Source organism: Pyxicephalus adspersus, chromosome 2 (genome assembly GCF_032062135.1).
Source record: "Pyxicephalus adspersus chromosome 2, UCB_Pads_2.0, whole genome shotgun sequence".
NCBI classification, from domain to species: Eukaryota; Metazoa; Chordata; class Amphibia; order Anura; family Pyxicephalidae; genus Pyxicephalus; species Pyxicephalus adspersus.
Window position 1 is genome coordinate 23,394,346 of NC_092859.1, and position 22,687 is coordinate 23,417,032.

At 40.3% G+C, this 22,687-nt stretch overlaps 1 protein-coding gene across 2 annotated transcripts; it reads left to right on the forward strand.

Moving 5' to 3' along the window:
- The first annotated feature begins 369 nt into the window (after window positions 1-369).
- TBXAS1 (thromboxane A synthase 1) lies at window positions 370-17,568 on the forward strand. Of its 2 annotated transcripts, XM_072399952.1 has the most exons (12): window positions 370-482; window positions 2,414-2,561; window positions 8,325-8,441; window positions 9,499-9,592; window positions 10,033-10,085; window positions 10,530-10,626; window positions 10,794-10,910; window positions 12,386-12,474; window positions 12,795-12,946; window positions 14,132-14,262; window positions 14,970-15,290; window positions 15,852-17,567. In XM_072399952.1, the coding sequence occupies exons 3-12, from the start codon at window positions 8,359-8,361 to the stop codon at window positions 16,005-16,007; spliced, it is 1,293 nt and encodes a 430-aa protein (XP_072256053.1). In that variant the 5' UTR covers window positions 370-482; window positions 2,414-2,561; window positions 8,325-8,358; the 3' UTR covers window positions 16,008-17,567. The 2 variants fall into 2 exon arrangements, with proteins under 2 accessions (XP_072256053.1, XP_072256055.1); XM_072399954.1 differs by lacking the exon at window positions 370-482 and having other exon boundaries at window positions 2,494-2,561; window positions 15,852-17,568.
- Window positions 17,569-22,687: the final 5,119 nt, after the last annotated feature.

Consider the following 22,687-nt stretch of genomic DNA (forward strand, 5'->3'; position numbering starts at 1 on the left):
TTTTGCATATTGATGAACAAAAAAATGCACAACTTTTATCTTATCCAATTGCTCCATTATACCATTGCAGTATGCATGTGCTGATGTAATAATAAAAATCAGTACAATTACTAGCAATGCCCAACAATAAAAGTCTTTCATGTGTTATTTTATAATAATATTGTGCATTATTTCAGTTTTCCAGCAGGTGTCGCTGTGATTTAGCAAAGGGTTAATCTAGACAGACATTTACTAAACTTCTCCTGTCCCCCTGACTACATTACCCAACATACCTCTCTCCTTCTTCCTGTGGCTTCGCCTCACCTAGAGAATTCTGGGATTTGTTGTCCAAGTATAGCCCCTTCCCAGGGTTACACAGGGCACCCCTGAACTACATCTCCCAGATGTAGTTGTTGCTGAGGCGGCTCTCGCGTTCCCCCAAGCGGTGAGAACTGTCGCTGCAGGCGCTGTCCAGTGTAAGGAGAGCAGAGCAGAGGTGACAGGTAAGAGAGGAGCTTTGGGAGTCATTTTGCTGCAAAAAGGGGAAGAAAATTCCCATAAAAATAAAACATTTATAAGGTGGAGAGGTACTGGAAGAAAAAGAAGCAAGAGTAAGAGTTTTACTGGGAGTTATGATAGGAGGAAAGATTTTTTATGGTTTGGTGGAACTTTGAGAGATAGGGTGGGGAAGACAGGAATGAGATATGGGGGTGCAGGAGGAGTAATTAGGAATATCAGTGCATGAATCGGTTAATTATTGCTGACAGGGGATGGGATGGTTAATAAGTGTTGGTAAGGGAAGGAATGAGTTACCTGGTGCTTGCAAGGCATGGAAGGCTCAACAAATGTTGGCTGAGATGGAGAAATAAATGCTGAAAGATGGGGTAACAAGTGCGTCCAGGGGGGAGGAATGGGGTAACAAGTGTGACCAGGGGGGAGGAATGGGGTAACAAGTGCGTCCGGGGGGGGGAATGGGGTAACAAGTGAATCCAGGGGGAGGAATGGGGTAACAAGTGCGTACAGGGGGGAGGAATAGGGGTAACAAGTGCGTCCAGTGGGAAGGAATAGGGGTAACAAGTGAGTCCGGGGGGGAGGAATAGGGGTAACAAGTGCGTCCAGGGGGAGGATTGGGGGTAACAAGTGTGTCCAGGGGGAGAAATTGTGGTAACAAGCACATCCAGGGAGGAGTAGTGGGGGTAACAAGGGCATCCAGGGGGAGGAATGGGGGTAGCAAGCGTGTCCAGGGGGAGGAATGTATGGGGCAAAAAGCGCGTCCTGGGGTATGTATGGGGCAACAAGCGCGTCCAGGGATAAATTGCTTAGAAAAAGTATTGCCTATACATTTTTAGACATCATTAGGTTAGTTAGTGTTGTATATAGATTATAGTTGTATATGGAATATGTAGAAGTTTTGTCAGGAGGCTGATGGGTTAATAAATGCTGGCAGGGGGATTGACACATTACATATAAAATAGAAGTGTAGGCTGAGGAATATTGGATTAGTGTTACCTGGGAATTCATGGATCAATAGAGCAATGGATTGATACATCTACTGGGGGTGGAATGGGTTAATGGGATCTGCACAGGCATGTGTTAAGAGGAGAATAATTTATGTTGGTATAAAGCAGGAATGGGTTAATGAATTGGCTGCCACCAGAGTTATTTATTAAATGATGGCTGGAGCTGGATTTAGGTTCATGAGCAGAATAAAATGTTGCAGCCATAGGAGGAACCTGTAAATGATGACCGGGTGTTGGAAGAAGGGTTAACAAGCACCAGGGAGGAGGAAAGAATTGGAGCGCCCCAGGGGCAGGAATTATTGTGGCGCAGAAAGTGTTAAAGACGCTGCCTCTGCTCACATTATATTTGTGTGTGTTCTGTACTTATATGTCAGCTCTACCAATGACTGTAACCTCCAGCAACCAATCATATTTAGGAATCACTTCTCACTCCTGGTATCTGTGTTCTCATTGGCTGTTAGGAGAATTCCTGCTTGTCATATAACTGAATTTTAGGATCAATATCATACAGTACAGGGGATGGCCGGAGACTGTGGGCACGCTGTACAGAGGATGGCCGGAGACTGTGGGCACGCTGTACGGGGGATGGCCGGAGACTGTGGGCACGCTGTACGGGGGATGGCCGGAGACTGTGGGCATGCTGTACGGGGGATGGCCGGAGACTGTGGACACGCTGTACAGGGGATAGTCGGAGACTGAGGGCACGCTGTATAGGGGCTGTCCACATTAAAAAATGGAATCCATTTTTCATGCGGTTATAATTGCCATATTTACCAAGGCATGAGGCGCAAAGTGTGGCTGGTTACTGACTCAATAGGGTGTATGGGGAGATTTCGCCTGCGTTCTCTCTGCATTCGTCATCAGGCTGGTGACTACAAAAGTTAATTTCCTCTCTCGATTCATTATTGTTACAGGCTCAGAACTGAAGGCCACATACTTCACATTCTACATAGATCTCGGTGCAGGGAAATTCGTTTACTGATTAGGACTGCGTGTTCCTGCTCGTCCACCCGCCCAACTTGCACCCAACCCGGAGAGCTGCTTCCCTGACCTTCCTTCAAGGTAACGTCTCTGTGTTCAACAAGCTGTCTGGTGTCTGTTGTGTATCGAAACCCAAAAAGATTTTGTAACCTATTTCAGCTTACCAGTCCTTAGATCTGCTGGCTGCAATCGTTTTCTTTTTTAGTTTCACCTGCTGATCCTGCCATTAGCACATTTCCAATCCTAGACAATGACCCTCACATAGAGAAGCAGTGTTGTCACCATTGTTCAGCTTTACATTCATCTTTCCTCCTATCCACATAAAGAGAGTTATTGTAGTTGGTGAGAATAATGTAGCCAATAATAGTGCAGTACTGGGCATTATCAGCTTTTTTTAATATTATTATTATTAATAATAATAATGAACAGAATTTATATAGCGCCAACATAATAAATAGAGGTTGCAAATGACAGACAAATACAGACAGTGACACAGGAGGAGGAGGGGACCATGCCCTGAAGAGCTTACAATCTAGGAGACAGGATGAACTGTTATTATTTTGCAGGTACTGAACAGATGTAACAAGAATCTCAGTGGAGCGGAACAGTGAGCAAACAAGAAGTTAATTGTTTGGTTTCTATTTATTATAAAGCTCATAGAAATGTGCTGAGCCGTGTACAGCTGTGAAATTTGTCACAGTGGGAATTTGGCAATTCCGGCTGTTGAGTCCTTATAGATGCTGCAGGAATTGCATCTGCAATGTGATGGGCTAGGGTGGAAAGTGGGCTGTGACACACAATGCTGTTTTGTTTAGCAGAAATGATTCTTCCCTATCAGCAGTTTGAGGCTCATTGTCAGCTGTAGGGAGCTGATATGTAAACTGTGGCCTTCAGCACAGATGCTGCCCACAAAAAAAAAGCAAAAACAAAAAAAGAAAAAAAACCTTTTTGTAAAAGTTTACTGGCAATATTTGTACGTGAGGGCTTATTTATTAGGATTTAGATCTTGATATTTGAACTCCAATACACTGAGCTTTGCACATCTTCCAGACCTTTCCTAAAGCTCGGGAGGTGATGTCGGATTGAATCGCTGATAGGGAACACTGTGCACCTCTATTAAGGACAACACAGTGGGTTGCCACTTGCTCTTTCTTTCTCTCTCCATAAAACAGATCAGAGCTGAGTGTACATCACTTGTTTATCTGTCACTGGAGACGATCATAAAAGATGGGTTCCAGCAACAATCACCTGCGTCTGTACTGAATTTAGGAGATAGCGGGGAGCCTAAAGTGGGTGTGTCTGGGAATCCCACTCTGGTGCAGGTTAGCCAAAGGGTTCCCAGACCACTAGATTGCAGACACAAGGGAATAGACACGGGCATGGCATCAATGCCTGGGCAGAGCACAGAATACCTGAGCTGTGGCTGTGACTTTTGTTTGACCCATTAAACTGTAACATTAAAATGAGGAACTTTTACCAAAACTGACATGTCTGAAAATGTTATTGATAGGGAACTAAAATATTTTAATCTTGGTAGGTTAGTAAAAACATGACTTTTGTTTGAATAATGGGCACGCCAGAGATGGGCCTGCTTATCTCTATCAGCGTCAAATCTTGATTGGCTGCATTCTTGTGAATGTTAAAGGTACAGACGGACTGAATTATATGAGGCGATACACAGAGGGGTCATAAGGTGTTATTTGTGTCTCCTGCTATCAGAGTAAATCATTCCAGCCATCAGAATCTTTTGCAGTAAGTTGGAACACTCAGTCGTCGGCAAATGATTTTGCCAGTTTGGTATTGATGAACTTTTATTGGTCTGAAGAAAATATATTCAAGGCCAAAAGGCTTTTATGTAGGAAAGGGTGACAAGCCTTTTAGACAGATTTCCCTTTATTTTCTGTCCCATTGACACGATAGGGAGTTAGAAAAAATCTCTTCAAATTTGGGGAAATCCCTTCTTCGTTGTCACCAGAATACATGAAGATTTCTCCTCTGTTCCTGTTCTAGTGACTTTTCTAACAGGTTAGATTTCCCACTCCCAGGACAGATAGAATAGAAGGCAAATCTCAGCAACGGAGAGCAATAAAATCCAGAGGTTTCATTCTATTCAAAATGAAAAAAAAACATTTTGGAGTTAGAAACACTTAAAGTTTGTTCCTATTAGCTAAATATGATTTATTAGATATTTTTTATGCATTCCTGTCTGTACATGGCTGCTCTGTTAAGTACCTTATCATATGCCCAACTCAATAGCTCAAGCTGAACTATACATACGCAGTGGAATGAACACCAGGTCACATGGTATAAATGATAAAATGTATGCCCTGCCTTGTCCAATGACTAGAAACCACACATGCAGGGATATATGGGTGGGAGAGAGGTTTACTTTGCAGTGCATCATGGGAAATTCACAGCCCGAATGAAGCCAAATTTCTGACTGGTATAAATTGGTCTAAATTCACTTGTTCTGTTGCATTGTGGAATACCTGAGCCACAACTCTTGGTTCCTTTTGTTCTCAAGTTCCAGTTTAACATTTACAGTGATGCATTGGATTAATGAGACTATGGCAAGAAAACATAACTTTGAACCCTTTAGCATACTGAGCAGAGATGTCCAAAGGACAACTGCATACAAAATGTGTTATCTAACAACAACCGTGAGGTATGAAAACTCCATCAGTTCCAGTTTTAGTGAGTTGTGCTGTCACCATATGATCAAATGACTCAAACACAGTGCTAGTATAATGAGAGTCGAAATTTTTTTTTTTTTTGGGTTGAGGTTCGAAATGGAAAAGTTGACAAAAGTTTGGCTTCTTATGTAAACTTTGTCTTATGTTCCCGCAACTTCAGCGTGTCCCGGCATGTCTTCCTCTGGCTCCGCTCAGTCATGTTCAGCTTTTTTTACTTTGTAACATGTTTTATTCAGCAAGACAAAGAACATTATATAACCTTGATGAACCAGCGTTAACTATGGGTTGGGCAGAGGGAACGATGAGCAAAAAAGTGGTTTGGAGAAGAACCCTAGTAATAGTAAAACTAGCACTTTATGCCCCTTCCTTAGGCTTTATAACCTTTTGTGTCCCCATTAGAGTTATTTCCTTTCACTTACTATATGAGGGTCAGATGGAATAGGGAGTGAAAAGAAATACCCTGCAGAGAGACATAGACAAGATCTGTTCTAGGCTATAAAAGTTTTGTTTTGGCTGAGCATTGCTTTATACTGAAGGTGTACCAACATGGAATGCTTAAATGCTATATTTAGATTTTGGATGTGTTTATCTACGGTAATCTTTTGGCACATCGGATGTTTATAGTGTGGAGACGTCTGCAGAATGCTATCCTCAGGTACCCCGAGCAGGACTGACTGTACCTGGTAATTACACGGCTGGTAGGGAGACAGGTGAGGAGGGATGAGGAGGTACATCAGTGGATGCTGTATTACAGTTATCCAGCTTTTATTTTTACTTCTAGCTGGGATAAAATATTATTACTGAACAATGTCAGACACATGCAGTCAAAGTCCCTAAGAACTTGAAAAATAAAGTTTTATTAAGTATCTGCTTTTAAGGTGAAAGTAAAAAAAAAAACGGAGTAGGGGGGACTTGGGATCATTGAAGATGGCTTGGTTGGGCACAACGCAGGTGGAGTGGTGGCACAGAGGTTCATTGCGCTAAAGGAAAAGTGTTGTCCTTTTTCTATGAAAGTATGTGCTGTGACTCCCAATGAGCATTATGACCTCCGTGCTGAATTCCATGGTCTCCAAATATGCAATAGTAAGACCACACCAAGGTGTGCCATCTCTCCACCCTCCATGCATTTTCAGGAAAGGAGTAGGGCACGCAGAGGAATCTTCCGGGGTGCCAAATCGCAGGAGTTTACGTCTTCTGGTAACTGGAGCCATTGAGAGGAGTGGTGAAACGCTTGTGTACACAGCTGCCTGTCAATCTGTCATAATATTTGTGGCAGACGAGCGTGGGGGTAGACGGTTCACTATGCAGCTCTGGAACTGATTGATATGACAGACTATTTTATTTTAATGTACTTTATATTACACATCTGAACTGCCAACACATTAGGTAATGGCTCAACCCTAAACCGTATTTTAGGGAAAAACAAACATCTGTGTTTTGCTGCATCTGGAATAAAACCAACTCCCAAGTTAAAGTGAACCTGTCATCAGATCTAGTTTTATGTTTAATGCAGCATGGTCAGTAATATATGTTCGAGCATCATCTTGGGTCACCAATTACTTTATGGACCAAAGTGCCAGATCAGAGAGAACATGTAAATTGTAAATTGTGGTCCCTGTAAAGTTCTTGTTCACAAATATCTGACATCGATCGACCCCTTCGAAACTCCTGGCAAAGTTACAATGTTGCAGTCTGATGAAAGGAGAGAAGAAACTTAAGGAATTAAGGAAATGCTTCTTCTGTCTGCAGCAGACTGGTGACATCATCTCAGCCTAGGCAAAGTCATTGGAGTCGAAGGATGGCTTTTAATGATTAAAGGCGAAGGTTTCAGCATATATTATATTGTTGCTGTATACAGTTAGGTCCATAAATATTTGGACAGAGACAACTTTTTTTAAATTTTGGTAATTTTTCTGTACATTACCACAATTAATTTTAAATGAAACAATTCAGATGAAGTTGAACTGCAGACTTTCAGATTTAATTCAGTGGGTTGAACAAAAAGATTGCATTAATGTGAGGAACTAAAAACTTTTTTTAACACAATCACTTCATTTCAGAAAGTAATTGGACAAATTAAAAAGCTGAAAATAAAATGTTCATTTCTAATACTTGGTTGCAAACCCTTTGCTGGCAATGACAGCCTGTAGTGTTGAACTCATGGACATGGACAAAGTCCAATCTAGCCTTTCTATTCTTGAGGCTTATGAATGGCTTGCATCTTGCAGTGTTGTTCACTTGGTTGGCTGTTGTGAAGGGGTTTCTCTTCACCATGGAAATGATTCTGCGACCATCCACCACTGTTGTCTTCAATGGACGTCCAGGTCTTCTGGCGTTGCTGAGTTCACCGGTGCTTTGTTTCTTTCTCATGATGTACCAAACTGTACATTATGCCACTCCTAATATTGCAGCTTAGGGATGGCTTGTTCCACCTGCATGGAGAGCTCCTTTCACCGCATGTTGTCTATTCACAGCAAAATCTTCCACATACAAGCACCCCCTCCCCCCTCAAATCAACTCCAGGCCTTTTATCTGCCTAATTGATAATGACATAAGGAAAGGAATTGCCCACACCAGCCCATGAAATAGCCTTTGAGTCAATTGTCCAATTACTTTTGAGCCCTTGAAATGAAGTGATTGTGTAAAAAAAAAAGAAAGGCTTTAGTTCCTCACATTTTTATGCAATCTTTTTGTTCAACTCACTGAATTAAAGCTGAAAGTCTGCAGTTCATTTCCATCTGAGTTGTTTCATTTAAAATTAATTGTGGTAATGTACAGAACCAAATTTAGAAAAAAGTTGTCTCTGTCTCAGGACAAGTTACAGACAGGTCCACCTTAAGTATATCACCTGGTGTCTTGTGTGGTTGATCATTCCACTATAGGGAGTTTTTTTTTAGGATGATCTGCATTGCCACATTGGCAGGGTCTATCGCTCTTGGAGGCAGAATGGAAGAGGAAGTGGCTGTGGACTGGAAGTTGTGTCTCTTATGATAACAAGTGTCTCATTTGATTATATACAATGTTTACTCGTCATTTTCCTGTAGTCAGGCATCGAGGAGTGACGGGCGGAAACATCTAAATATTTATAGAGTATGCTCGTCATTGCACAGGATCCCCAGATGCTCTAACCTTCTGTCTTTATATGTTATAGGAGCTGGGTGGACGCCACTGCTGGGACAGAAGACATGGCATCCGGATGGTCATGGTGGATAGAGGGCTGGACAGTGACAGCAGCGCTGATCCTGGGCATTCTGGGGCTGCTATATTGGTGAGTGTTCTTTATAGAGGAGTGTGACACATTCTTTTGCTTACTTACTGACTTTAGGAGCAGAATTGTCTGCTACTCAATTCCACCTACCTGCTGCAGCCAATGATCACTTCCTCTGCTTACTTCTCCAATTGCAATTTCAATTTGTTCTATATTTAGGTAATGTAGCAGGATAGGTGAGATTCCAAAAAGAACTTGCATCAACTTTAGACATTAAATTAAAGATAAATATAATTGTTTGTAAAAAATATATGCTAGAGGTCAATTTTTGATTGCAAACTTAAAATATGATGTGCATGTTCAGTCCATGATCTGTTATTCTGGATGACTGCAGCTGTTAGCTTTTCCACTGGAGAGGGTAATACTTCGTGCTGCATTCTTTGCACAGCATATAAAATTCAAAAGAGAGCCTGAGACCCCATAGTATTTGCTGAAGCATATGGGCAGAGCTGGAAACTCATGCAGCTGTCTCACATTCAAAGCCAGTGAGTGCTTTTATTCATCATCCATATCCAAAATATTGGTTGGACACCTTTGTGAATACTTGTATGATGGGCATTTACAATGGTGGCAACCTGAAAAAAAAAATCTCAAAATGATTTAACTAATTTCACTGCCGGAAGACATGAGACCATTACCCAGAAGTCTCTGTGGCAGCCAGGCAGGACACAGCAGGGGGTAGCGCATTGGCCAGGCCTCCCGCTGACTTTGCTGCAGGTTGATTCTGATATGGTAAGACAAGCGTGAACCAAAACCCGCTGTGTTCATAACAGAGAGGAGATATGAGTGGTTTGTGTTTCCTGCTACGCCACTATGGATGAATCCCTCTTGTCTCTCTTAATTCCCACACAAAGCATTTTGCCATTTCACTACTTTATTGGCCTCAATGTGACCTGAACTCTGCATTTCCATAGTAGCTCCCGGGCCCTTCCGAAGGTCACAGTTCTGTGTATTGTCAAAGACACCTACTGCCAAGCTGTAATGTACTTGTGCAACGTGTGCTCAGCTGTCCAAGTTGGTTATAGGTTTAAATTTATGACCGGTTCTCTTTCTTTAGGTATTCTGTATCGGCGTTCTCTCAGTTGGAAAAGATGGGAATAAGACATCCGAAACCGGTCCCACTTATTGGTAACATTCTGCTATTCCAGAAGGTCAGATTATTTTTTGATCCCATAGCACCCATCAGTGAAGTCACTATGCATCAGCCAATTATGCAATAAAATAGATGATGTAATGTTCAAGCTTTCATCATAATTATCCATTGTGGTCCTTCATGAATGTCTTTATTCTGGCTCTTCTTGTTTCAAATTGACAACTCTCTGTCCCTGTCTCAATTGTGCTGCTGTGTTGTCACCCTTTCACATGCTCTGCTAGTGAAGACTAAAAGAGGATGGGATAGAGACTGTCAAGAATCTAATCCATAGCTATGATGTAAAATTCTCTCTGGAATGACTAAAGATTAAGGGTTTAGATTTTCCTTCCAAGTCTTCCTATATAAATTGTATTTTCCACTTGCTCTGTGTTCTTCCTATAGTTTTAATATGGTCTGTATGACATTGATTATTGTATCTTTGATCATGTTATTGTGCAGGGATTCTGGGAAGGAGCAAACAAGATCATACAAACATATGGACCTATTTCAGGGTAAGACATGGACTGGATAGACTTGTAGCTTTTCTTTATAACTTTATTTAGCTTTATCAGGTAAAAGTATCTCAGTCATCTTTGTCAAAGTTTTGGGTGACACTTGGGAAGTTATACAGAATAGATATATGTTGAAAAACTTTTGTGTTCTTGCACACTAGACCATTCACATCAGTCTTTGCATAGCTTACACGTTAATGTCCACAGTCAGACTAATATTATTGTAATACATTTCTATAGCTCTGACATATACCACAGTGCTGTATAGAGAACACCGAGCCACTCACATTAGTCTTTGCACCAAACAAAGTTATACTTCTATGTAAGAATATGTATCTATGGTAGAAAAAAATCAAATGACCTGCAGAAAATACACAAAGACACCAGCAAAACATCCAACCCCCATTCAGAAATTCCTTTTATAATATTATGTATTTAATATAGGTACTACATGGGGCGGCGTCCGATAGTGCTTTTATCCGATCCAGAAGCCATTAAACAAGTTCTTCAGAAGGACTTTGCAAGCTTCACTAACAGAATTGTAAGTTATGATTGAAAGTAAATATAATGTGTCATAGTTGTACTAATTATACTTTATGTGCAGATTTGTCACCATTAGAGGGAGTTTCCAATCCTATGTCACTGGTTTAGGTTGTTCTGTGGCCTGTTGGGTCTTTCTCAACTATCTTTTCTCTAACAATTTGGCAGAAACTGAACTTGGCTACGAAGCCGATGAGTGACAGCTTACTATGCCTGCGGGACGAGACATGGAAGCGCGTGCGCAGTGTTCTCACACCTTCATTTAGTGCCTCTCGCATGAAAGAAGTAAGTTTCAAACCTAAAATATTTAGGCAGAGTGTTAGGTGTAGGGCTAGACATTGAGGTTGGATGGGAGGTTTTCAAGACTGTGGGTTTTATGGGAGGATGTCCTGTGGCATGTGACACCTTGGGTATACATAAAGCAGCCTACATGTTTCAGGGTGCTCCTAATTTAAGTGCTAACAAATGTACCCTCATTATCAAGTTGCAGCCACGTACCACTCAAGGACCCCAGTTTACACCACGTTGCCAAAATTTTGGGCTTCACAAATTTTAGCCCTGAAGAAGATGAAGTATTATCTGGGTTAAGACACACTGGGCTCTTTTTTTATAAATTATTCCCTTCTCAATTTGCTCATAAAACTAGTTTCTTGCCTATTAATTTCCTAATGTGACAGCTGCACACTTTTGATGATTGGCCACTAGGTGGCAGAATGAGTCATTGTTCTAATAGGAGACTTGTGGAAAAATACAACCATTAAATTCACCACCAGCGAATTTCAGAGGAATTGACTGGGGAATTATTTATAAATAGAGCCCACTAAGTTCAGGCACCCTATTTATTTTAAATTGTGCTGGCTATGCACATTTAGCTGGCCTCACCATACCGTGTTTCACATGTTACTACAATGAAAAAAAAGTAAATGAGGACCTGTGGGATTACTGTATATACTTATAGTTATTTTGTTTTACCTAATTATACCTGTTTGATGTGAGTATATACCCAGAGCACAAAATGCAGTTGTCACTGCTAACATTAAAAGAGTAATCAATAGAAATACTATTACAATTAATGTGGAAAAAATGCATCCATTGTGTGCTATTTTGCAATCATTTGGTAATTTGTACTTGTTTGTAGTGGATCACTTGCCTTTAAATGATCTTTAGAAGAACAGTACAGTGCTATGTTTTCATGTTAAGTGTGTAATAAAGCAAGAGTTTTTTACACATTTTACATGCAGAACAGTGCCACCTACTGGTGTGTCCCACATATAAACTGGGTTTCTTTTTTCTTTTGGCATTGTGAGGGCATAACATCTTGGTTTATGCTCAGGTATATATGGTATCCTATTGTAGTAATTGAATTGGAGCTAAGGGTTTTTGTCTAATATTAGGTTAAACTCTAGGGTTCAGGTTAAGGGTTTTTCCCCAGGGTATGGTTATTTTCTAAGTTGAGGTGATGTTTATGCATGAGGGTCCAGGTTATATGCTTGTGTTTGTTGGTGTTCAGTGTTGGGATTCAAGTACAAAGTAGGGTAATGTTAGGGTCAGGTTTTAAATTGGATGATCTTTGGAATCATTCACATTCATGCTGGAACCCACCTAACAGCACCAAAATGCAAAATAAAACAAAAACAAGAGAAAATTAGAGTAATTTTATTAACAAGCAAAGCTTTTTAGAATAATAAAGACAAAACTGTGTAAATATGTCTGTGGTAGACTGTTTGACTGATCTTTTTATGTCCTTTTTTTTTCTCCAGATGTGCCCGCTGATAAACCAGGGCTGTGACCTACTAATCAGTAACTTAGAGAAGTATGCGGACTCAGGGGAGTCATTTAATGTCCAGAGGTAATGATAGAAGACTTTCAGTTGGCTGGTTTTGGACTTCATTTTAGCCCTACATAGGAATGTATGTGTGGTAATAAAATCTCGGATTAGCTGCTGGTGGGGCTGATAACGTTTGCCGCAGATTAAAAATGAGAATTCTGTTTAGAGGTTTCAGCGAGGCATTATCAGTATTTAGAAAGTGTGGGTGGGTTAGGATCAGGTGTTGGGGCTAAAACTGGGTATTGGGGGTTAGAGCAGGGGTTAGTTATTTCAGTAAACATTGGAGACTTCTTCTGATGTAATGAAATGTGTTACTAACCTTAAAAAAATAATCTCTGTAGATGTTATGCTTGCTACACAATGGACATCGTTGCCAGTGTGGCTTTTGGTACAAAAGTAGATTCGCAGAAGGATCCAGATCACCCGCTGGTGCAGAACAGCAAAAAGTTCCTGGAGTTATTCACCCCCTTCAAGCCGGTTATCCTACTGACATGTAAGTTATAAGGGAACCATCTTCCATAGAAATCTGGGCTCTACCCAGCCATTCGGCTGCCCTCTACATTCAGTTCTACTTTGACAATGAGTGTTCAAGCAGATCTTTATTACACAAAGGGACAGGCTATGTCCCTTCTACAGATAATATTCAAAACATACTTACCTGTGGGATTGCTGCCTTCATCAAAAAATGGTGAGAATGGCGGGATAACTGGTGCCTCCTGACTTCCGCTGTGGCTGCCAGGACTGAATAAACTCCTGCGCGCCTGAGTTGCGCCCACCCAGCCAAGATAGCTGAAAACCCAACTCAGTGAAGATGATCAGGTGAAGGTGGAGGCGTCTGTGCTAGAAAGAGAATACACTAGTGCAAATAAAAAATTGCAAACAGACATGTAAGGTTTATTGCAGAAGGGACTTCCCTCCATCTCTTCCTGCAAATGCATAGCTCATAATTTTTTTTAAAGCGTACCTAAACTCAAAATTACTTTACATTAAAGGGTAGACAGTCCTTTTATTGAAAGTAAAACTTTATTATTAAATTTTTTTTTTTTTTGTGCAACAGTCAGCTTCTGCTCTTTTTTTTTTGACCACCGCAAATGGGAGCTCAAAACTTCCCGGAAAACCTACGTCATGCATCCTGGGAGGCTCTTGGCTACTCCTTCTGCGCATGCCCTATTTCGTACTTGCGCAGAAGGAGCCTGCTCTTTAATGGAAGAAGAAAAATGCCAATCTCATGCATGGGGAGTAAGATCGGCAATCTTTTCCTCCATCTACATCACCTGATTTGGGACAAGCGCAGTGCAAGATTGGGTGATGTAGGAAGAAGAACCCGGGGAAGAAGAGAGAAAAAGATGTTGGCGCCCGGTGCTTCATCTGTGCAAGGACAAATACAGATACTGGGACGATGTGGGACCCAAACAAAGAAACCTCCCGACGGATCGACAGATCTGCGGGATTAAAGGCAAGTATGTTTTTTTTTGTTTTCAGTTTAGCTCCGCTTTAAATTTTATGGAAAAGGCAGGTTTCTGTGTTTTATTGCAGAAAGGAGGTCAATAATGAACCTGATTGCAATTTTTTTTTTGCAGAACTATAGCTCCACTTGAAATGATAAAACACTCAATATTCCAGCCTTCTATGAAATAAGTCTACATCTTTTTTTTTTTTTTTTTTCTGGTTCCCCCAGTGGCATTTCCCTTCATAATGATCCCCATCGCCCGTCACCTTCCCAACAAGAAGCGTGACCAGATAAACAGTTTTTTCCGCAAAACCATCAGGGAGATGATCGCCCTGCGAGATCAGCAGCCAGCTAATGAGGTACCCAATGTCTCATTACTATGCTCGGTGACACACCGCACCACTCATGAGCAATAATTGCTTCATTAAGGGGATTTCCGAGCCGAAATCTGTTTGCTTTTCACCTTGTATCAGGGTTCAGGTAACAGGGTTCGGGATGTGACCACTCGACAGTGACTTAGTTTGGTCCTAGCCTGAGGTAAAACAAAGAAAGAGGTGAAGAGCTGGCATTCAGACATTCTGTTGTAGGGAAGGATTGTGGATGACAACACAAATATTTATTTAGGGAAAAACCAAAGGCATATAATTAGCTTGTTAATAAAGAAAAACTGAGTTTTTTTTTCAAAGGTATCAGTATAGCTTTAACTGCTAGTTATGTATACCTAATTCTGGAAAAGATTACAATAGTTGAATAAATTGGTCAAATAAAAGTGAGATTTGCTGTATGCATGGACGAAGAGTACATTACAAGCACACAGTAAAGTAACATAGAAAGTGATGTTGATATTGTGTCCTATATATTCAGAGGGTTCTTGGCTAGTCTTATGAGCAACTACTTATTATCCATTTATTTAAAACTGTACTATGTTTTTTTTGCTTTATTGACTGTTTGTTTTATTTGCCTTTCTGTTTTTAGTTTTGGTGAAATGTTTAGTGTTTAACACTTGGAATTGCATGTAAATATTATTATAACATTAAACAAGCAATCTTTTTCTCCGTCCACCTAGAGACGACGTGATTTTCTACAGCTCTTGTTGGACGCCCGTGACATGGCTCCACTTGTTTCTGTTGATCATTTTGACGTTGTCAACCAAGCTGACCTAGGGGCTCCACACAAGGAGGGGATAGAGGCACATGGAGAGGAGACTACAAAAAAATCAACAAAGAGGCTGAGTGAGGATGAGATCCTAGGCCAAGCCTTCATCTTCCTCATTGCTGGATATGAGACCACTTGCAGCCTTCTTTCCTTTACTACATACCTGCTGGCCACCAATCCCCAGTGCCAGGAGAAGCTGCTCAAAGAGGTGGATGAGTTTGCAGAAAAACATGTGAGTACTGAAGTGGCATCTTTTAACACTTTAAATATAAATCTATTGGACATGTCTATTCTGTGTTTATAGCACAGATACAGCCGAAACATAGAACTATTTATCCATCTCCATCCATATCCATGCATCTATGTGCACATCCATTGCCACTGATTTATAGTCCCAGTACAGCCTAAGGCTACGTACACGTCAGATGATTCTCATCTGATTATGGCTTCAGGGCTAGTGGAGAATTTGGAGTGTACAGTGCTCATCAGATGTCATTTATGGATCCCTCCTGGAGGATTGAGCAGTTGTGAAGTGGAGAGAGCGCAGCAGGGTGCCGCTCCATCATTCTCTCTCCTCCATAAAGCAGAATGGTGCTGTACAGCTCTTGTTCCTGCATCCTTCAGTAAGAACAAGAGAAGTTCTGTGAAAATTGGAGTCTTACCCCTCACGGGTCAGTGAAAAAGTGACCACTAAAACTGCTCAGTCATTTAGTTGTATTCCCCATGCAGTATTGCCATGGGAATGTTTTCATGGCAAAACTCTGATAATGTTGTTGCTTTTTTTTCCATGCAGGATGTTGCAGACTACAACACTGTTCATGATCTGCCATACATGGATATGGTCATTTCCGAATCCCTGCGCATGTACCCTCCCGCGTTCAGGTATGTTGATACCCCTAGGCAAAGTTCTAGTTTTAGGTTGCTCTTAAGAGCAATTATTGCAGTTTAATTTATAACAAACATCAATATGTTTTATACTTGATTAAATGTCAATATTTTAGGTTGACAGGAATAGAACTGGAAATGGTTGGCCAAAGTGGGGCTGGATACATAAAAGGGCAGAAAAATTGTAGGCCAGCCCTGGATAACTCCTACTACTACATGCCTCCTTTTTATTATTATCTCAGGACCATAGATGCCTTCTTTCTTGAATTTTCAACTGTTTTAAATTAATTAAATGTATTACATCACTTTGTGAGCAGATTTTTTTTAAAATCATTTAGCCCTCTTTTCTACTTGAGTGCTGCATCTGGACCCTGCTGCACTGAAAAAGACTTAAACTCTAACTGATAAAGAGCACACATTGTCCCCAGCAAATATCTCTTCTCTTTCCTTTCTGAGAAAAAATAATGTTCAGCTCTTTCCCACTACATCTACACCAAGACCATCCAAACATGGCTCTTAGTCTGCCGCATGTCCTTTTTAGGCAGGCCTTTCTGCATTAATAATTAACACTCTCACTTTTCAGACTGACAAAACATTTGCTGACTACTTCATCAAGGACTTAAAAGGTCTTAAAAGCCAATAAATTTCAAATTTAATCCAACATATCTGTCATTGCCTTCCTTAGACAGACCTTCTGGATAGTTATCTATGTCCAAATATTTCTTGCACAACAACAGTTATCGGTTTATTAATTAGGGATTTACAAAGCCATTTTATCTTTATTTTCAGGTTCTCTTTTATGCCTCACGTGTTACCAAGGTGTTGGCCCCTATTTCACTTTCAAGACATTCCCATTACTGCGTTATGGACATCCCAAAAGTGGTAGTTCCTATGATGAAGGCTATAAATGCACTTCCTATAAGATCTAGTGTCAGCAATGGAAGACTGTTAGTCTCAGGGGTTTAACCCTAAGAATTTCTCCTTTGGATCAATTCTTCCCTTGCTCCAATTTGGTCTAGCCCAAAGTTTGGCCATATTGCTGCCCTTGTTAACTTACTAGACCTTTACCTCTCAATCCTTGGTTAAGACTAATGCACAGGGTGTTCCTCATGTAGCTCCCTCCGTCCATTCTTCTGCGACTCCATTGGATTTATTTGGGTTTATTCTGTGGTTCAGAATCTAACATTTGAACCAAACAGAGACATTCCTCTCCCTACTCTTACTCACAAGATAGCATTATTTGTTTGCATCACCTTGTAAGGAAAGTATCTTTACTGACATCCTTTTTCTTAAGGGGATCCCTTTTTGATCTTACATAGAAATAGGATGGTGGTAAAGCCAAACACTTTTAAAGGTCTCCCTTCATTGTTTAGAAGTGGTTTAGGCTGTTTGAGTCTCAGCCACTGCATCCTTTTGAAAGGTTGAGGTTCTTTTTTTAACCTCAGATAAGCCATGTAAGGATGCTCTGTCCGCTTGCGACACTGTTTCAAGATGATTTAGACAGATAATTGTTCATGTTTATGGTCTTAAAGATCAGGTTCTACAAATTTCTTTTAGGACATATAGTACCAGATCTGTGAGTACACCTTTGGCATTCCAGCATCGATTTTGTAAGGCTGTCATCTAGTCCTAACTTGTTAAAAGCTGTTAGCCACGTGTTTAAAGTGACAACCAGCACATATGTTGAGATCTCAGGCTGGAGTAGAGGTTGCTCAAAAAATCTCAGAAAAGGTGCCCACAACATGCTGTACACTTGGTTCTTGTTCAGGCTTAGGTCTGTGTGTACAAGACCTTAAAGCTTTTATCCTGACTTCCCTTGTTTCCCTTTGACCTCTCCCTGTTTTCCTATACAATGCAGGCAGATCATGGTTTATGGAAGGGGCTATCGGGGTTCTATACATAGATTTGAACAACCTAACAACACACCTTAAAAGCTCTAAGTTTTGGTGCAAGCAGTGACTTGTTCATGGGTTAAGGTTTGCAAAAATCTAATTGCTATAATTTATTGTATGCCAGCCTGGAGGAGTGGGTGACTGTAGCACTTTCAGTAGCACTTACTGTATCCAGAACCCCTTAATATAATGTTATGGGACAAGGACAGTCAGGCTAAGGAGAAAAATTTTAGATAGTTTGCTGTCCTCAAATGCAAAATGGGATCTTAGCTCTTTATGAATTACTACAGCACCTAAAGTACATTGTGACAAGTATGGAGGCTGTCTGTGTTACTGTAGTTCTTACTGAACTACATGTCCTGGGATTCCAGGCATAGCATTGTAGAACCTTTAATTGTCCTGTGCTGCAGTAGTAGATTCTTTTCTGTCCTTTACATCATGTTGGTTCCTTTCCTTCAGGTTCACAGTAGAAGAGAAGCAGAAGCGACACCCATTCTCTTACCTTCCATTTGGTGCGGGACCACGCAGCTGTATTGGAATGAGACTTGCCATCCTGAAAGCCAAAATTACCCTTTACCGTGTCTTGCAGAAATTCCATTTTGAAATCTCATCTCAAACCCAGGTACTTAAATTACCCATATATATAGTGTGTAAATTCCCCCACCTACTAGATTGTAAGCTCTTCGGGGCAGGGTCCTCTCCTCCTGTATCACTGTCTGTATTACTCTGTCATTTGCAACCCCTATTTAATGTACAGCGATGCGTAATTTATTGGCGCTATATAAATCCTGTTCATTATTATTAATAATAATAATTATAATTGTTATACCTAGATATGCCTAGAGTGACATCAGCTGTTTATAGAGTTGCATTACCCTGTTACATGACGCTTGCCTGCACAGTATTCGTGCAGACCATCCTATCAATAGGTTAGAAGCAATTTGGATTGTACAAATTGGTGGTAATTTAAATTTACTATCCGAACTTCTTGGTAGCATAACCGTATTTAGACATTTTGTAATGTGATGAGAAAGCAGCGTGTACAGATAGGCTTACAATGGGTTTTGATAGACGAATTTGATAGACTGATACATTGCTAGAAGCTGTCATTGATCCTGGACCCTTGTCCAGCCTCAGCAAACTCAAAGATATCTGAAGTAGTATGGGATCTTACTAGGTCCAGTGGCACATTACAAGTGAATGAAGAAGAGTTTCTGCAAAGGGAAAATTCCGGAAGTAACAATTTAGTTATCTGTCACACTGGATACCAGCATGTCCCTAGTTCTACAAGAGAACAAAAAATCCACATGCCACATGCTGGAAAGGTAGCAATACAGATATATATGATATAAACTGTTGTAGTTTTTTTTGTTTTTGTTTTTTTTTAAACTTTACCTGTAGTTCCATGCACAGTAACCACCCTAAATTTGTATCCTCTTATCTGGAATAATGAACGTTTATCTGTCCTCTCCTGCAGATTCCCATCCAGGTTACCAATGTGTCTACTCTGCGGCCTAAAAACGGGGTGTATGTGAAGGTTGTGGCTCGCTAACCTCTCCTGCTGACAATAAAGAACTCTGGATGGCAGAAGGGGAGAAGTCTTTGTCTTACAGGAATGACCTATCAAACTTTGACCCTGTGAACTACATGTAAAGTGAATGTACACATTCTCCTAGATCAGCCGTTGCAGGACGATTGCTGATGATCACTGTCTGCTCACCTGAGCTTTGAATTTTCCCTAGAATGGTACAAATCTTCATTGGAATGATTTTCTATCATCTCATAACCTAACACTGATTTGGTTTTTTATTTACATTAGGCTTTAAACCTGCAGGTCAGGAACCAAAAATTGGGTTGGGCTGTACTATAGGAGACACATCCAAAATCCTTTATTGCAAGAACATGGCACCAGTTTGGTAACAATATAGACAAACAATATCTCCTTATGTTACTCATGCATGGTAACTAAAGAGAACCTACCTAAAAGAAAAGGACACTTCAACGCTTTTAAAAAAACAAATTAGACCTATTTTTCAAATCTTTAAAGAGACCCGACCACCTTGTCCATTCAAGGCCAAACAAAAGGGTCTGTTTAAAGCTGACTTTTTTTCTGAGATTTCAAGCACTCCGCGGGTGCAAATTTACCCATTGTTGGCTTACCTAAATGAAGCAATGATGGCACACACTCGCTTATGTGACAAAGCCTGGGCCCAGGAGGAGCTCTCATGCTCTCCTATACCTGCACCAGGTACTTTGCAGCAGCAGCCACACAAAGAAGTAGCAAGGGAAATGTTGTCAAGTTGAGTATGGTTGTGGGTTTTAAACAAACCCTGTGCCTTTATCCTAAATAGGAAAAAGGAAGTTTTTAAGTCTTAAGCACGTAACTGTAGTTGTTATTGGACTTTTTGAAATAAGGATCCTTCCCTTAGTGCGTTAGCTTTGTGAACCGGATCTATTATGTTTGTCTGTATTCAGATTCTGAATACTGTGAGTTGTGAGCATTGCTGTAGGTCACCCTAGAGCTGAAGACTTAAAGAGACCCTGTTGCCAATATTTAAAAAAAAAAGCAGTGAAAAGTAAAAGATTTAGCTATGGTTATTTAGGTATTTTCTTTTTGATAAACTATATTTTTTTGTCACTTTTATTATGCATTTGTGTTCGTTAGATCTGACTGTTACAGGAAGAGTCAACATACTAGCACAGCCTCATCCCTTCCTACGTACCATTATCGTCTTCTCTTCTAGGAGTGTCTGCTGGCCCAGCTCCTCTGCCCCTCCCCTCCCCACATACCTTTTTATGTAATACAATAGAGCTGCTTTTTAACTCTGAGGAACCCTTGAAATAATTTATATCAGGTTTATCAATTTAACAATTATTTGGGGCCAGTGGTATGAAAATGTTGAACAATGGTAGCCGGCTGAAAGAATGTTCTTCCTAGAATACCACTTATAGAATTCTAAGATTTTTTGGGGCCATGCAGCTTTACCAAGTGGTGTTGGCACCAGAACTATCTGGGCATCATCAAAATGAGGTCACTCAACAACAGTTTGAGGAACTCGCTCTAACCTCTGTAGGAACCCTGGGTTGAAAATGGCTCCTATAGAGTATCCCTTGAGTGACATAATCATATCTTCTGGCATCAAATCCAAGTTGATACCACTCCCACTATACCTGTAAAGCACTAACGGCATCACTTTGCAGCCACCAAGGGAGCATAAATCGGAACAATCTCCTAATCTTAAATTGTCATTGGAATGGATTGGCCACAGGGTCTTCAAATTACTCTGAAACATGAATGAAAAATGTAAAATGGATTTCTGTATTGTTTTTTGATGTGTTACAATACTGTTATTCTGATTCCTGTGTCACAGTGCTGCTTTAACAAAAAACTAAAGTGTATTTTCAGCAAGCAGAGATTTTGAGTTTTTATTGTTTGTGACATTTTTGTTTGTAGTTTAGTCTCAGTGTGTAATGTCAGACTTGGTGGGTTTCTTAGAACGTATTTACATCAAATACCCTGTAATAGAGATTTCAATGGTTCCACTTATAATACCTTCAATCTGCTATGAGCCATTCGTGTCCAGGTATCATCCAGGGTCACCATCTGCTTCCCAGACTGAGATGTCAGCTCGGACAGCACACAAATTCATAAGTATGTAAGCTGTCTGTTCTTTGTTGTGTTCACCAGTGTGTGCTACAGGTCAGCCTCTGCTGCAGCCTCTCACCTTGCTACAAAGGTGTCTGATCAATAACCATAAATAATATGATCAATAATATTTATAGTATTCATGTGGCATTATAAAAGGCACTGAAAAGTCCACTTAGTATAACTCCATGCAGATAGTGAAATGAACAAATTCTTTACATTTATGTTTGTTTTACCTGTAAAAGCTTTGTATTTTGCCTAGCCAATCTTGTACTTTAAACCAATGCTTTGCAGTATAAAAGGACCTGTCATTCATACCTTGTATGAACTTGTAAAAACTCTGCAAACCGACATAACAAATTCCACTGTATTGTTTCAGAATTTTTCTTCTAAACCCAGCATAAGCCTCCTTTTTGGGTGCTCACAGATAAGCTCTTTATGTCTCAAAATGTGATACAAGAACCCCAATGAGGAGCAAACACACTGCATTATGGGTTATGGGAATATTTTCTATTAGCAGGATATATTGTTACCCCTTCTGGAAGATGAGAGAATGTATCTGGTATGGCGGCGTGATGAATATTGGGGACATTAAATCAGAAACCTGCAATATATTACAAAATAAAGCAACAGATGGTATCCCTAAAAAAACAAAGATTTTATTTGAATACTATGTGTGAAAACCATTCGCAATCTGAACCTCATAAGACACAACGTTTTAACATATATTATTTAAATAAAATTACGTATTTTTTATTACATTTTGTACTTTAGTATTTTTTATACCCAAAGCCTCTCTTTTGGGTTCCATCTGTTGCTTTATTTAACTATATTGAGCAGTGGGATGCTACAATCCATTGTAGAGATGTTTTCAGCGGAGCTGTTCCCTACTCATGCCTAAAATAATTTGATAACAATATATTACAGAAGACAGTGATGTCGAGCTTCTTCTGATGCTAGGGGATATTTTTTCAGACATTTCTATTTCATGCAATGTTGTTTCTGAAACTAAACTGTTGCAATGTTTTTCTACCTAACCTGCCCTCGTTTTTGTTAAACTTTACAAACATAAGTTCAAGACTAAGATCATGGGGTGAAATGATTAGGTTTCAGGTAAGCCGTTGTAGAACATAGATGTACTAGGCATTTATTTGCACTTAAAATTGTAAGTGAATGGATAAGCACCATTGATCACTGATCTCTAGA